General features: G+C 42.8%; 1 protein-coding gene across 1 annotated transcript; it reads left to right on the top strand.

Annotated features, from left to right (window-relative positions):
* Positions 1-3,842: 3,842 nt before the first annotated feature.
* Positions 3,843-10,599, top strand: DMRTC1B (DMRT like family C1B). Its single transcript, XM_072746320.1, has 6 exons — positions 3,843-4,867; positions 6,521-6,739; positions 6,842-6,999; positions 7,670-7,806; positions 8,973-9,117; positions 10,106-10,599. The coding sequence occupies exons 2-6, from the start codon at positions 6,525-6,527 to the stop codon at positions 10,216-10,218; spliced, it is 768 nt and encodes a 255-aa protein (XP_072602421.1). The 5' UTR covers positions 3,843-4,867; positions 6,521-6,524; the 3' UTR covers positions 10,219-10,599.
* Positions 10,600-16,739: the final 6,140 nt, after the last annotated feature.

The raw sequence follows: 16,739 nt of genomic DNA, 5'->3' as shown, positions 1-16,739 counted from the left end.
AGAGCCTCTGGGAGGAACCAACCCTACTGACACCTTGATATTGGACTTCTGACTTCCAGAATGTGAGAAAATAAATTTCTGTTGTTTTAAGTCGCCCAGTTTGCGGTAATTTATAGTGGCATCCCTAAAAAACTAATAAAGCCTTTCTGTCCCTAAGATCATTAACACATTATCAAGTTTTCTAATACTTTGTTTTCCTTTTTTATCTATAACTCTTTTAATTCCTAATTGTTTTTTATAAGTGGATTTTGATAGAAATTTAACTTAGTATTTTCCTAAATGGTTAGCCAATTGCACTAACGCCACTTAATGAGTTATTCTTTTCCTATTGTATTGAAATGCTACTTTGATTATACACATGGGCCTGTTTCTGGATCACTAGTCTTTTCCTTTAATCTATTTTTCCATTCCTTCATCAATATTGCAGTGCCTTGGCTATTATCAATCTTTAATCTTTCATATGAACTTTAGAATTATTTGGTCAGGTTTGAAGGAAATCCTGATTTTTATTGTAATTGCATTAAATTTATAGATTTGTTTGGGAAGAATGGACATATTGATAGTATAAATACTATCAAATACTTTCCTGTCTACAAATAATGTATATTTATTCAGGACTTCTTTTATTTCTTTTAGTAAACTTTATAGTTTTCTCCATGAAGGCTGTGCCCTTATTTTTGTAAGTTTTTTTTTTGTAAGTTTAATGCCTAGTACTTTGTAGTTTCTGCTGCTATTAAGATTTCTTCCCGATATTACATTTTAATTAGTTATTATGTATAGGAAAATATGTTTGTATGTTTATCTTATATCCACTTTTCGTGTTAACTCACTAGATGTTTGAAAATGATATTTTGGATTTTCTAGAGTGGTAGCATATCATTTGCAAATAGTAACAGTTGTGTCTTTACCTTCCAAATCTTTAGAACACTTACAGTGGAGATACTGGTTATACTTTCTTGTTCCTGACTTTATATATTTTTTTTTAATTTTTTATTTATTTATGATAGTCACAGAGAGAGAGAGAGAGGCAGAGACACAGGCGGAGGGAGAAGCAGGCTCCATGTACCGGGAGCCTGATGTGGGACTCGATCCCGGGTCTCCAGGATCGCGCCCTGGGCCAAAGGCAGGCGCCAAACCGTTGCGCCACCCAGGGATCCCCCTGACTTTATATTTTTAAGATTTTTATTTATTTATTTGACAGAGAGAGAGAAAGAGAAAGAGCACAAGCAGGGGGAGTGGCAAGCAGAGGGAGAGGGAGAAACAGGCTCCCCATCTAGTAGGGAGCTGGCTGCGGGGTTTGGGGGGGGTGGGGGGCTCGATCCCAGGACTCTGGGATCACTCCCTGAGCTGAAGGCAGCCACATAACTGACTGAGCCACCCAGGCGCCCCTGTTCTTGACTTTAATGAATTGGTTCTAATGTTTCTAATGTTTCATATTAAATATGTCTTCAGTAGGTTTCTAGAAGATAACATTTATTACATTAAAATAATTTCTTTTTCTCTTTGGCTTCCTAAAGCTTTAATATTAATAGTATTATGAATGAATATTGAATTTTATTGAATGATATTCCTGCATGTATTGAAAATAATCATTTGTTTATTCCTTTACTTGGTTAGTGTGTGAATTATATTGCTAGGTTTCCTTATGGTGAACCATATTTTTATTGCTAAGATAAAGCACACTTGGTTAAGATGGACTCTCCTTTTAATATGCACTAGATTCAATTCACTAATTTTATTTAAGATTTTTTCATTTTAATTTTTACATTATATTGGCCTATATTATTTTTTATGGAGTCCTTGTTTGATTTTAATATTAAGGTTATACTTGCTTGTGAAATGAGTTTGGAATTTCCCCTTCTTTTCTATTCTCTAAAGTTGTTTATATGAAATGAAAATTTTGTGTTCCGTGAAGTATTGGTAGAACTCTCTCACCTGGTGTCTTTTGGGAATAGGTAGATTTTTGAAAACTATTTCAATTCCATTATACAGATTTTCAATTCTTCTTTGGTCACTTTGTTTATTAATGTTTCCATAGAAGCCTGCCAATTTAATCCAGGTCAGGGTTTCTTAATATTTGCACTATTGACATTTTGTACTTGATGATTTTTTGTCGTGGAGGCTGTCCTGCACCTGTAGGATGTTTAGCATCATTCTTGGCCTCTACCAACTAGATGTCCATGGTACCATCCTCCCAATCCCTAGATGTAACAGCCAGTCTCCAGATCTTGCCAAATATCCTTTGGGGGTCAGAATTTATTTGTATAAAGTTGTGCAAAGCTGCTTATAACTTTTAAGTCTTCTCAGAATCTGATTATGTCATCCTTTGTACTCCTGACATAGTTTCTTTGTGACTTCTCTCTTTTTTGTAGATGGACCTGCCCAAAAGTTTGTCTATTTTATTAGTCTTTCCCAGAGCCAGCTTTTAGCTTTATTATTGATTATATATTTATTTTATATTCCTTTGTGACTTAAGAAATGAAAAATTCAATTTCTAATTATTGATAGTATATAGACAATAAAATTCATTTTTCATATCTTGATTATGTATTCTGTAATCTTGCTAATTTTGCCTCTCAGTCATTTTAGTTTGTTTTGTAGATTCCTTTGGATTTTCTACGTAGATGAACATGGTGTCTGTGAATAGAAACATTTTTATTTTTCTTTCCAATCTGAGTGCATTTTATTTCTTTCCTCCAAGCTTTATTGAGATACACTTAACATATAACATTGTGTAAGCTAAAGTTGTACAACCTGTTGATTTGATATATATTGCAATGGATACATCCAATATAGCAAACATGTTAGCTAACACCTTCATCACCTTAGATAATTATAATTTCATTTTTGTAATGAGAATACTTATGATGTACTCTCTCAGCAGCTTTTAAGTGTATAATATAGTATGGTTAACTATAATCAAAATGCTATGCATTACATCTCCAGAAGTAATACATTTTCTAAGTGGAGCATGGTATCTTTAGAACAACATCTCCCCATTTTCCCCAACTTCTACTCTCTGTTTCTACAATTCAGCTTTTTTAGACTTCAGATATGAGCAATAACATACAGTATATTTGTATATGTCTCATAAACAAATAGGTTCAGTGATCAATAAAGTTGAAAACAAAAAATAATAGGGAAAATCAATGAAACAAAAATCTGGTTCTTTGAAAACATCCATAAAACTTACGAACCTCTAACAACACTGACAAAATTAACCTTCAATGATTCACTGCATTTGCACATATTTACTGAATGACATTAATAATTATATCCATAATTGACATATAGTCTACTTTAGGAACTTAAGTATCCATCGTCTCAATATTGTTCACACAGTGGGAAGATGAGTAAGAGACACATTGGGCTCTTGCTTTAAAACAACAATGAAATTTGATTTCCAGCATAACAGCTAGATTGTTCTCCTTCATGACAGAAACTATTTTTTTGTAGTATCTCCTGTTATTAGCTCAAATTCTATTGTGATAGAACAGATTCCATAATATCTCTGCCATGAGATCAATTTTTAATTTTTATTTATTATTTTTAAAAGATTTTTTTATTCATGAGAATACACAGAGAGGAGAGAGAGAGAGAGAGAGAGAGAGAGAGAGAGAGAGAGAGAGGCAGAGACACAGGCAGTGGGAGAAGCAGGCTTCATGCAGGGAGCCTGACATGGGACTCCATCCAGGGTCTCCAGGATCACGCCCTAGGCAGCAGGCGGCGCTAAACCGCTGCGCCACTGGGGCTGCCCTCTATCCATGATTTTTAAAAGAAACTCTTTAAGCTGGAATTATAAGGGAAGCTCCTTAATTGTATAAAGGGAAAGAAAAAAGAAAAGAGAAAGGAAGGAAGGAAGGAGAAAGGAAAGAGAGAAAGGAAGAAGAAAGGAGAAGAAAGAAAGGAGAGAGGAAGGGAGGGAGAAAAAAACAGTGAAACAGCAAACATATTTTATTATGGAAATGTTGGCAGCATTCTATTTAATACTAGGGAAAACTCAGGTCCAATTTCGTCATGTCTCTTCAACCTTGTGTGGAGGCCCGAGCCAGCCGGTAGAGGCTTGAGAAACCTATACATTGATTACTCTGCTTCTGTAACTCACAGATTTGTGAAAAACAGCAGAATGTCTAAAGACAAATTATTAGATATCACAGAGTTTAGCAGGGTGGCTGACTTTAAGGTCAATATAGTTTTTAAACAGTCAAATGGATTCCTATAAGTCAGATACAATCAGAAAATGCCATTTTAAACAGGTATCAAGTACAAGAAGCAACAACACTCTAGAATATCTTGGGATAAATGCAAGAAAGGATGTACAAGATCTGAATGTACAAAAGATAAAACTAAACACTAAACTGAAAACGTTAAGGAAAACCTACCTAAATGGAGAGACATGCCAGGTTGGTGACTAGGAGGGCTGGGTGTCCTGAAGATAGTCCATTCTCCCCTAGCTCATCCACAGATTTAAAGAAAATGCAACCCCAAACCGTTACAAATGAGCTTTCAAGGAAAGTGGCATGCTGATTCTGACGTTTATACTGGAAGGGAAGAATAAGGAAGAGATGCTTGAAGATTACGAATAAGATGTGGGGAGTTGCCCAACCATAGATCAGGATGTCATAACAAGAGGTAAAAATTAAGATGGTGTAGTACTGGCACAGTTATAGACAAATTTATCTGTGGAACAGAAGAGGGAGCTCAGACACGGAGACACGCAAAGATGGAACAAAATGACTCAGGCACCGCCAAATGTACCCTGGGGGTACAGAATCCCCCCACACCACCCGGGACCCCGCCGCCCATTGACAATCCCTGACAGGGGAATATGGATGAATCTTAAAAACACACGGTGAATTTTGTAAAGGTAAGTTACAGAATACCAAGGACATGAGTTAAATATGCACGCATATGTAATATTTCATATCCAAAGAGAGAAAAGCCTGCCAGCCTGTGTCTGGGAAGCACAAAGTTTCACTTCACTTCACGAGTTAGAGTCTGGTTTGGTAAAGCCGCCACACCAAGGCAAGAGGAGAGGGGGCGGGACTTTGTTGGGTGAGCTTCGATGGAACTCAAAGCTCATTGGTCGCTGGCCTCAGCTTCGGAGGTGGAAGGCAGCGCTGGAAGCTCATTGGCCTTTGTGGGAAGGGCGGGAAAGAGATAGAGAGAGAGAGTGAGAGCGAGAGACAGCTGGGTCCTCCTTCCCACCTCTTGTCCCTGCTGTTGGATTCTGATCTATGGGAAGCTGAGGTAACCAGAGGCTGGCATTAGGAATCGGACCCTCGACCCTCGACCCTCGTTCTCCACACACCTTCTTTCACCCCGCCGTCCTTTCCTCTATTCCTCCCTCCCTCCTGCTTGGGATGACCAACTGTGTCTCTTCTTCTCCACCTCAGTGGGGTACCTCTGCCAGCTCCTGATATACCTCGCACTCTGCCCCACCCCCGCCGCCCCCCTCACCAACCAACAACCACCAAATGCCTGTGGGAGGAAACCCTTGCCTCAGCCCCCTGACCCCTGGCCTCTGGAACCTGAGGTGGAGCTCATGTCCCTGCCTTTGATTCTGATGTGGTAGTGGCAGCGAATGATTGGGTTGCCTGAGATGCGGTGGTGCACCCCATGTGTGAGGGACCGGGAGGTGGACCATTGAAGTGTGAAGAGGAAAGAGGAGTGTGAAAGATTGCTGAGAGGTTGTTCAGGGAATACGTGGGTTTGCATGAAAGCAAAGAGGGTGTGTTGGCGGAAGAAAGCAATTAGTGCAGTGAGGAGTTGGCTGTTGACTAGATCGGGGTCTGACATTCGATAGGGGGCTCAAGGAGGATCTGGTCACTAAATACTGGAAGGGATGAATAAAAATAATTATTGAAAGAGGGGCTTGGGATCCAGCATCATAATATAATTTCGTGGTGCGCAAAGCGGGTGTCAGCTTAAAGGGGGTGTGTGTGAGAAAATAATTAAGATTATGGTAGGGTGCAAGAAGAGAGTCCGAATGAGGTGTGAGAGGAAAGTTGAATGTAGGACATACATGAGACTAATAATAGAATTCAGGGGGGAGGGAGGGAAAGGGGGGCTAGGGCTAGAATCATGAGTAGGGAGTGAATGAATGCAGGAGGTCAGGAAGACAATTGCGGAGGTGGAGACCAGGAAAAATAGTGCAGTATGGCTGAGTACAGGATGATACACGAGAAGGGGAGGGCAATAATTGTTGAAGGGGGCACAAGAGTGCATGAGTATGCCTGAACATGGGGTCTATGTAGAGTGAAGGAAAGCAACGAGAATAATGATTGGATTGAAAGTTTACAGGAACCATGCCAAGAGTTTCTTGGAATGAGACTATGTATGAGTGGGGCTTCCTGGGAAGGAGGCTCTGTGAGCAAGAAGGGTGGATGGGATCTGATTTCAGCGGTGAGCTGGGTGAAGGAGAATCCAGGCACGTCAGGTGGGGTTTTCAAAGGGCAGAGGAAGTACGTTGAGGGTAGGGGGATCATGTGGCCATCCTGACCTCTGCTCCTGGCCCTAGAACCATGGATCCCAATGAGATGCCTGCTGTGCCCTGCTGCCCCTCGGGCTCCCCCACTGGTCTTGAGACCGGAGCCCCATGGGGGATTGAACTTGGCCCCAAAAGAGCTGTAAGTCGCTGTGTCCGCTGCTACAACCACGGCTTCACTGAGCAAATCAAGGACCAGGAGCACTTCTGCCCCTTCCAGGCCTGCGATTGTCACAAGTGTGCCTTTTTCTCGTGAGTATAGTGTCTGACAAAGGGTGTGTGTGTGCGGGGGGGGGGGTTGCGTGGGCCCCCTCTAAATGTGACTGACTGTAGGCCTGCAATTCCCCACTTTAGGGAGCACCGCAGTGTCTTGCCTGCTGAGAGTGCCTTGAACAAGGAGCAGGGGGCACACCTAAAGAGGCATCTGGCTCAAGGACTGACAAGGAGTGGGGCCTCCCCTCCCAAAGCTCACGGCCATGTCACAAAGTTGACCATTCAAGCAGGAGTCATCAGTGAGTGTCTCTGGCCAGGGAGAACATCTGAGTTTGGAGTTAGGGATCATTGAGCAGTTCTGTCACCAGTCCTACTACCCAATTTTGATGTCACCTTGGCAAGTTACTCCTCGGTCCTTTAGCTGCCCCACCTATAAAACTTCATCAATATTAGTTACCAAGTGTGGGTGCAAAGGAGAGAATGGGGGGTGGGGTGGTCTAAATGGTCCATCTAAATGAGATGAGACCTCAGACTGGGGGTGAGGAAGAGTGGGGTGGGGTCAGGGGGAAAGGCTCACCTAAAGTGTCCCCAGCTTCCCACAGCTGGGAAGGAGAACCTCATGTCCCAGCTTGAGGCCCACCGCTTTGCAGCCCCCAGGGAGGTAAGGAGAGTCTGGGGCCTGTGGGGGAGGTTCCCATCTCACCCACTGCCCAGACTCTTCTCTGTGTCCTGAAGACAGGGGTTCCCTCCCTAACCCTACTGCAGCTTGCCGTGTGACCTTGGGAAAATACTATTTCTGGGCCTCAGTTCCCCAGGTGGAAAATAAAGAGTGGGAACTGGCTGGTCTTCCAGGTCTTCTCAGCCCTGACATTCTGGGCTTCTATCCTCATCCCAGAACATACCCATACATATGTCCTCTCCGTGGCCGGCCTGGTGCCTGACTCCACCCTGTGCTCTCTGCTCCTGCAGGCAAGCACCCAAGGAGCTCTGCTGGCTGGTCAGGCCCCAAAACCTTTGTCTCCATCTGGGACTCCAGCAGCCTTGAGGATGCAACTAACAATTTCTGTTTCGAGGAAGACCCACAGGATCCCTGCCCTGCGCAGCCTGTGAGTAAAGTGAGAAGGGACATGGAGCTAGTTGTATATTATGTTATTGGGTGCCCAGCCTTTGTGCTTGATGTTGTGGGAGAGAGAAGGAAGGAGTGGAGGAGACAGCCAATGAGGAGGAGAAGGAGGGGGAGGAGAGGAGCAGGACAAGAAGGGGCGGGGGGGAGGGGGAGGAGGGGCGTGTGGAGATGGCAGCATATCGGACTAGCGGGCACGGGCAGGGCTCTCCCAGCCTTGCCATTGCCTATTCGTGAGACTTATGACAAGTGACATTACATTTCCCCGCCTCCATTTCCCTAGCAGTGTACTGATAGGGACAATATCCTACACCTATAGCACGGACAAGAGGACTAAGCCAAGGCGTGCCACCATAGCAGGACTTCAACTAATGGAGGCTATTATTCCACATGAAACACACTGATGGGATAGAAGGTCCTGCTAAAAGGAGGGCCACGATGGTGAGGGTCACAAGGGCCGGGGTGGGGAGTCCAGAGGTCATTAGAGAAAGCTTCCTGGCCATTAGATGAGCCAAGCTGGTCCTTCAAGGTCCATGGGGATTGGGGAATATGGAGGTGAGAACCAGTCCCTGCACAAGGGACAGCGATCACATCCCTCCAGGTGCCTTGCAGATTAAAACACAGACACCTGTGATTTCCCATAATCGTCACTGTGGCCCTGGGAGTTTTGGAAATGCTGGCAGGAATTAGTGTTCCAGGAGAGATACAGAAGAAGGACATAGAAAGGAAAGGAAAACAGACCAAACAGAGGAAAGGACTTGTGCGAGCCACAACGACTAATAGCCAGCAGGCATTCAGACTCCCACATCCAGATATTGCAAAGTCCTGGCCCTGTCTCTCTCTACTGGTAGTATATGTCTGCCTGCCAGAGGGTTTAATCCTCTGGCCTCTCTTCTTGTTTCTAGATGCTCAGCCCTGGTCCTCCAGCTCTGTGCCATCCTTGGCCTGTCCTACTGCAGCCACAGATTCTGGGAAAATAGCAGGGTCCACAACCCTGGCAGGGGCCAAGCTTAGTGCATGGGAAGAGCAGATGGCCTTGGGGTGGGGGTGGGGCCTTGAGCAGAACCCGGGACTGAAGGGGCACTTGCCACATGAGGTGGGGAGGCGTGGGTTTTCGGTTCCCATTCTCTCACACCCTTTCCCTGGCAGGCTCCTGAAGCCTCTGACCAGGACTTGGTTTCTGCCTCAGAGTGGCAGCGGAAGCTGGAAGCAGCCGAGGCTCTGCTGATTCTGAGAGACTCTACCCAGGAGTCTTCTGGCTCCATCTTCCTGCTACAGCCCTGCGTGGCAGCAGGTAGCCCGGTCCTTGAAAGGAGAACGTGGAGTGGTGGGGATGGTTGGGAAATGGGAGGGCATTGTGGTAAGCAGGGCCTAACTGGGAGGTCGGAGTTGGTGGGTTGAACCTCCTTGGGCCCAGGCACCCCAAGCTCCTCAGTCTGATGCTGGAGATGGCAGTTGATGGTTGCTCACTCAATCATCAGTTTATCGAGCTCCGTGCTCAACAGCAAATGCCCCTAGCACCCTAGCATCAAGAAACAAGGAAACCGAGACCCCGTGAGTGGCAGGAACTTGCCCTGGGGCATGCAGCCTATCAAGTGGAACACCCAGGTCTCCTCACTCCCAGCCCAGAGCTTTCTATCCACACACCTACAGTTCTGCTGTGGTGGGCAGGATATGCATAGGTGATGAGAGCCTAGGCTGGAGGGTGATCTGCTCTCTGATTCCAGTCTCCATGTGGAGCCTGGATGCCTTTACACTTCCCTTGTGTTTTGTGGCTAAATTTCATTGATGAGCCTGGAGAGGAAGGAACAGAGGAAGTCTGAGGAGAGGTAGATGCCTGAGAAGGCTGAGACGGAAGGCTGGGCATTCCTAGACCAAAATGTTGGATGGGGTATGGTGCACGAGTGAAGCAGCAACCTGAGTGAAGGAGGAACTGCTGGAACAGAAGGGGGCAAAGCCGGAGAGGCTGCCAATCACAGAGGTCTGGAATGCCAGGCTTAGGGGCTAGACCAGAAACTGTGCGTGGTGAGGAGGCAGGGAATGTGTGAGCTAGGGAGGAGTATATTCAAAGATCCTGGGCTCGACAAAAAGAAATGTGGTGGCTCTGATGGAGGGACTGGAGGAGGCAAGACCCGAGATGAGCAAATCGGGGAGGAAGAGTTCTGTGCTGTAGTCTGTAAGTCCAGGTGACAAAGCCTAGATTGGGTGGAACAAAAAAGAGGGGGGAGCCAGGAGAGGAAATGGATCTGACCTGGCTCTGATGCCTTCCTTTCTATCTGCAGCTCCTGCTGGAGATACAAGACTCCAGCCTCCTAGCCCCTCTCTGAGACCCAGGCCAGCCACCACTATTTCTCTGCCTATTGGACATCTGGGGTGCATCTCCCTCTTGAGCTAGAAGCCCAGAAGAGAAGGCCTCACTAGAGTACTGCTTATTTATGCATTTGCAAAGTGTTTAATGTCCAGTATGCTTAACATGTATTTTTTTTAACCTGCAGGTTCTTTTACAGGCTTTTTCAGGCCCTTTTTATTATAGGGGGCAATTTTTGGCTGAGGGTGGATATTCTTGTACCGCCATCCCTTACTGCCTTGGATTCTGGGGCCTTTTTATGTCTCTTAGAAAAACAAGGTTGTGCAACTGAAGCTGATCATTCTCTCAATAGGGTTCTGTGAAAGGTCATTTGTTCATATGCCAGAGTTTTCATTTGACTTGTGATCACAAACATAGCCGTGCACCCATGTACGTATCCATGCTTGTCAAAATACAAGGACGTTTTCATTTTGTGTCTAGGTTTATGTGTGTGAACAAATAGTAAACCCTTGTTGTTGTAAGGCAGTGAGATATAGGTGTTGTTTGTTACCACAGTATAACGTAGACCATCCTGACTCTGATGGACTTGTTCAATTTGCTTTCCAAAGTGAGAGTCCCCTACTCAATAACTGGGATTTCGTAACACGACTAGAGAAGAAAATGGTAGTGGGGAAAAGAAAAAGGCGTTAAGGGTTTTACTCATTGAGCAAGTAAGTGCCTACCCTCTGCCTGGCACAGACTGTTTCCAGCTGTCCATAGGGCCCCAAATTGAGTTGTCTGCAGGGTCAAGCAGGTCTTATAAATGAGTGGAACAGCCCAGATAGGCTCTGGTCAACTGACAGTGCATGCTCTACCTAAGGGGCCAGGTGGCACCTGGCTCTAGCCGATTGTTGCCATGCAGGAATGTAGACTCTGCATTGCCACATCTCCTGATTTTTCAAGAGAAAATGGAATTCCAGATATCTACGTAAAATATCTCAATTTTAAAATGTTGGCTCTGGTTTCCTCTTTAAGACCTCTACATGGGCCAAGGAAAACATCCATTCAGGCCAACTATGACCAAGCGAATGCCAGGCTGATTCTAGTCCAATGTGTATTTTACAGTGGGGGACACTGAAGCCAACCAGGGCCAGAAGAATCAAAGAGGGGAGGTGAATTAGACCCAGAGCCTATTTTTGAAGGACCCATGAAATATGAGGAAGAATCAATATCATTTCTTGATTTTGTGCCCCCTGTATGCTGAAGACATATAGCCTGACAGCAGGTCTCTGAGCTAGGCATTATTACCCCCCACTTGCACAAGTGTTTTGGGGGAAATTTTTAGCCAAAGATGGGTGGGAGAGGACTCCCTTCTCTTTACCAGGCCCTGAATTAGCTAATAATTTACCTTCTAAAAAGTTATCTATCTATCTATCTATCTATCTATCTATCTATCTATCTATTCTATATATCTAAACCATTGAATGAAAGGTTCAAAGTTTGAAGAGGCAGACATCCAGTCAGAAGAGTCTCAAAAATAGTCTCTTTGTTTTGTACTCAAGGTAACAACATGTAGTAGTGGATCCGATCTTACCTCCACTTGTTTCTCAGTCCTCTGCTGATGTTCCAAACAAAGGAAGAACTGGCGACCCTGCCCCAAAGGCAGAAAGCTCAATTGGATATGCCCCGTGGCTATTTCCCATCGTGTTTTCTCCCTCCTTCCTTGCCTCCCTCATATTTACCCAAGATGACTGATGGTGATGACAACTTATGCTTTCAGGCCTTGAGAAGTAAGGCTTCTAATCAGCCTTATCTAATGCCAGATAAACATGCAAAGCCACTTGGCACATAGGGGAAGACTGACATCCATCTCATGCTTTCCTCCCTTCCCTGATTTGCTACTTAAATCAGTGACCCTGAAACCCCTCCTCTCCCAGATATTAGATAAACAAGCCCACATAATCACAGAGGAAGGAAGCTGTGTCACATGGAAAAGGACTAAAGCCCTGTTGTGCAACTGCATCCTAGGTGCGCCACAGTCTCACAGCTGAATTGGTAAAAGGGAAATTCTATTTGGGGTTAAAGGATGTGGCATGAGAAGAGGGAGGAAAAGAGAAATAAAGTGATGGAGACTGGGAGAAGGAGTGAGCCCCTTTGTCCTGTACCCTTTCATTTTTTCTGAGTCCCGCCTGTCCTTCTATGCAGAACCTTTTAGGCCTGATACTGATGCTTCAGCCCCCCTGCCACCCCACTTCCCCACACCCCATAAATGCATGCACACAAGCGCACTTGTGTGGGTACACTGCTCTATGCCTTTTTAAAAAGCCTCTTCACGGTGGCAAATTATGGGCATCTTAGGACTTTGTCATAAATGAGGAAATATCCATCTATTTTTTCATGTACTCCTCCAGTTCACAGATTCAAAACATCACTTTGTAGAATAAATAGTGTGAGTTAGGCCTCGACTCTCATGTGTTCTACAACGGCATTGTTTGGATCTGAGGATATCCACCACATGAGAGTATCTGCACAGTGGATCAGTTTCAACCAGGGGTATGCCTGTAAGTGTTTAACAGCAGGCTCTCTGGGGGAGGGGGTGGCTTGGGGGGAAATGCCCTTTGTTGTAGCATTTGCCAATTTCAAGCTACTGACGCCAGGTCAATTAGTGCAGAGTTGGGAAGGGATGCATTTCCAGGTACAATACATGGGCAGGTACAACAAATGGGCATAAACTGAAGAACATAGGTAACAGGAAAGTGTAGGAAAAATAATTAAAAATTGATGAGTTTTTTGTGTATTTTTTTTTTGTTTCCAGTATAATGCATGTCTTGTAATTGCTACTTTATATAATTTAGTCTTTAAAACAGCTGTGTTCAACAGCTGGCTTGCAGAACTCCTGAAAAATTAAGTTGGCTCTTATGTTCCAGTATGAGTCCCCTCCAGTATTCTGCCACTTTCAGTCCTTGCCCAGAAAGGCACCTCTTCAATAGTAGGTCACGTGAACCCTGCAGGGCCATCAAGGCCTGACACCTCTGGTTTCTGGCCAAGAAGAGCTTAACATGTAGGGAAAGTATTAATTATTAATGAAAAAAATGGAATGATCTGGAACAAATATTGAGCACAATGAATTGTCAGAAGTATTTGTGGGTGAACATGTGTTTTCAGAGACAGCCAACACTGGGTAGAAGTGGGAAGTGGGGACACCAGGATAAGCAAAACCCATGCAGCAGCATATTCAACAGATTCTTTGAAGTCTGAAGGAATGGAGCAACTGGTACTTCCCGGCCATCAGATTTGTATCTCTCATCAGAGAGAGAGAGACATTCAATATACTGTCTCCTCCTTAGATAAGTGCTGCATCATCTATATAAACTCTTTCACTTTGCCCTTTTAAAAATTTTATTTAAATTCAATTAATTAACATATAATATATTATTGGTTTCAGAGGTAGAGGTCGGTGATTCCTCAGTCTTATCTAATACCCAGTGCTCATTACATCATGTGCCCTCCTTAATGTTCATCACCCAGTTACTCTGTCCTCCCAACCCTCTCCCCTCCACTTTGCCTTTTTTCACTTAAAAACATAGCCTTCATTGTTATGTATAGGCACCATGTTAGACAGCAGATCTCTAGAACATACTCATTTTGAATAACCGTAATTTTATATCCATTAAACAACTCTCCATATTCCCCTTCCCTCCTCTCCTGGCAACCACCATTCTATTGTCTGTTTCCATAAGTTTGACTGTATTCGATGCTTTTTTTAAGAGGTATTGTCCACTTAAGAATATGTTAAGAGGGTAAATCTCATGTTAAGTTTTCTTATCACAAGAAAGCAGAAACAAAACAAAACAAAACAAAATAATGAAGGGACACAGAAAGACTCCTAGAGGTGATGGACCAAACTCGTGAAATCATATACATTACTATGTGCAGGGGTTTTTTTTTTTTTTTTTTTTTGTATAAATTATACCTCAGTAAATCTGAAAAAAAAAAAACACCCAGTATCCATGAGACCACTCCATAGTGCAATGTAGAGACATCTCCCATTCCTTTCAACAGTTATAGAGTATGCCATTGTGTGAAGGTACCATAATTTAGTCAGCTAGTCTTCTATTGATGCAAACTTTGGTTGTTTCTATTCTGGCTATTACGAATACAGCCACAATGAATAAAATTGTGACATAATCTTTAGCAATATTTATCAATATATCTTTGATCCCTAGATGCACCATTGCTGAATAAAGGGTGAAAATACATGTAATCTTGCTCATTATTGTCACGCTCCCTTTCATAAGGGTTGTGGCATAGCAACCAACAGCCAAAGCAATCTTCAATGAGGAGAACAAAGCAGGAGATACCACAGTTCCTTATTTCAAAATAGATTACAAAACTATAGTAATCAAAACAATATGGCACTGGCCTAAACACAGACACCTAGACCAAGGGGACAGATATGGGAGCCTGGATATAAATCCATGCATATATAGTCAGCTAATATATCAGCTAAGAATATCTTGTCAAATATATCTCTTGACAAGAGTCAAGAACGCTCAAGAAGAAAAGGCAGTCTCCCCAACAAATGGTGCTGGGAAAAGGGGAGTTTCACATGGAAAAGAATGAAATTGGACCCCTATTTTGCCCCGTCTACAAAAATTAACTCAAAATGGAATAAAAACTTAAATATAAGACCTGAAGCCATAAAACTCCTGGAAGAGAACACAGGGAAAAGCCTCCTTGATATTGGCCTTGGCTATGATTTTATGGATGTGACGCCCAAAGCCCAAGCAACAAAAGCAACAATGAACAAGTGGGACTACATCAAAATAAAAAGCTTCTTCTCCCAAACGTAATTAGAGTGAAAAAGCCAAGACAGAAACAATATGTACTCTATAATTCATAATCGTTAAGACTGTCAAAGTCAGTATATGGTAGTGGAAGTTGGAATAATGGCTCCTCAGGCAGGGGGCTCTACGAAGTTCTACTTCTAAATGTGTTTGTGGATACATGGGTGTATCACTTTGTGGATTCAGGTACACATTTTGATTTGTATAGTTTGTGGATATATGTTACTAAGATGTACTTAAAACTTAGGAAATAAACGAATTGAAAAGACAAAAGCAAAGGAATAACGGACAGTTAGGATGCATGGATATAAATCATTTGGTATTTTAATATACAGAAAATCATTGCTTTCTAATTGTTTCATATTCCGTAGACACACTAAAAACTCCATGGGGACAAAATCTGTACCTCATTCGTTTTTACATCTCCCGAATGTCCACAATAGTATAAGTCAGAGTAGTTATCCTATATATACATAACGACAATTTTTGAATGTTCTATTAATAGAATTCTCTACAATGAATATAACAAATGAGTGAGTTTCTACAATAAAAAATGATAAAGAGCTTCTGCACAACAAAATGAATGATGAACAGAATGAAAAGGCAACCTACAGAATGTGAGAAAATATTTGCACAATCACATATCTGATAAGGAGTTAACATCAAAAAAACGGAAGGAACTACTACAACTCAATAGTAGAAAAGCAAATGATCCAAATAAAAAATGGACGAAGGACCTGAACAGGCATTTTTCATTATTACTTTTAACCATAATCCTATTGTGGTCAGAGGCCATCCTCTGTATGATTCAATTCCTGTGACATTTGTGGAGTCTGATTGTGGCCCAATAGCTGATCAGTTTTTCTATACGTTAAGTGTGTGGGGGTGGGGGGTGGGGGGGTGTATGTGTTTGAACTGGATGTGCATCCTGCATTTTGTGGGGGTGGTGTTTTACAAAGGCCCAGCATTTCACATTTGCTAATCATGTTGTTTAAGTTCTCTATACTCTCACTGATTTTTTTTTTTTTTGTCTCTTACATCAGTTACTGAGAGAGGTGTCGATAAACCAACCACAATGATTGCAGATTTGTGGACTTCTCTTTGAAGTTCTGTCAATTTGTACATTGTATAGTTTTGACTATGCTTTTCATTGTGTACCAGCTTCAATTATCTAACTTCCTGGTAAATTATGTCATTTCAAACTGTCTCCTTTTTTTTCTATAATAATGCATTTTGCCTTAAAGTCCTTTTGGCTCAATATCAGTAGAGCTAAACCCATGTGGTATGTCTATTGTTTTGCATCCTTTTAATTGCAAACTTTCTGCGTATGCTTAGGTTGTAAAGTGTGTCTCCTGTGAGGTACACACAATTTGATTTCCTTTTTATTGTCCAGTCTGATTGTGTTTTCTTTTTTGACTGCCTTTTACATTTCGTGTATTAACTGTCTCATTTTTCTATTTTCCATTTATTCCAGCTCTTCCTGTTTCCACCCGTCGCTGTCCTATCCTTGCTTTCTTTCGGATTGATTATTGTTTTGATTTGACATTTCACTTTTCTTGCCTATTTGTCTGTTATTGTGAACACTCTCTCTAAAAAGTGGTCCCCCTAAAAATTACAACATGCCTCCTCAACTTATGAAAGTCTGACCTTCATACTTTTATCACCCTCTTGGACCATACAAGATCTTAGAACATTTTGTCTTGATTTATTTCCCTCCCTAATTTCATGGCATCTTACAGCATCCTTTCAATTAATACTTAAAGCCTCCAACGACATTATGGT

Source organism: Vulpes vulpes, unplaced genomic scaffold, assembly GCF_048418805.1.
Source record: "Vulpes vulpes isolate BD-2025 unplaced genomic scaffold, VulVul3 u000000690, whole genome shotgun sequence".
Lineage (NCBI taxonomy): Eukaryota > Metazoa > Chordata > Mammalia > Carnivora > Canidae > Vulpes > Vulpes vulpes.
Note: the sequence above shows the minus strand (reverse complement) of the source record. Positions and strands in the feature narration are given on the sequence as shown.

Excerpts from the sequence above, each read along its gene's own strand:
- DMRTC1B (XM_072746320.1), top strand. The coding sequence starts at position 6,525 with ATGGATCCCAATGAGATGCCTGCTGTGCCCTGCTGCCCCTCGGGCTCC. Across the intron at positions 7,000-7,669 it reads CATTCAAGCAGGAGTCATCA|GCAAGCACCCAAGGAGCTCT; the intron begins GTGAGTGTCTCT and ends CTGCTCCTGCAG. Across the intron at positions 9,118-10,105 it reads ACAGCCCTGCGTGGCAGCAG|CTCCTGCTGGAGATACAAGA; the intron begins GTAGCCCGGTCC and ends TTCTATCTGCAG.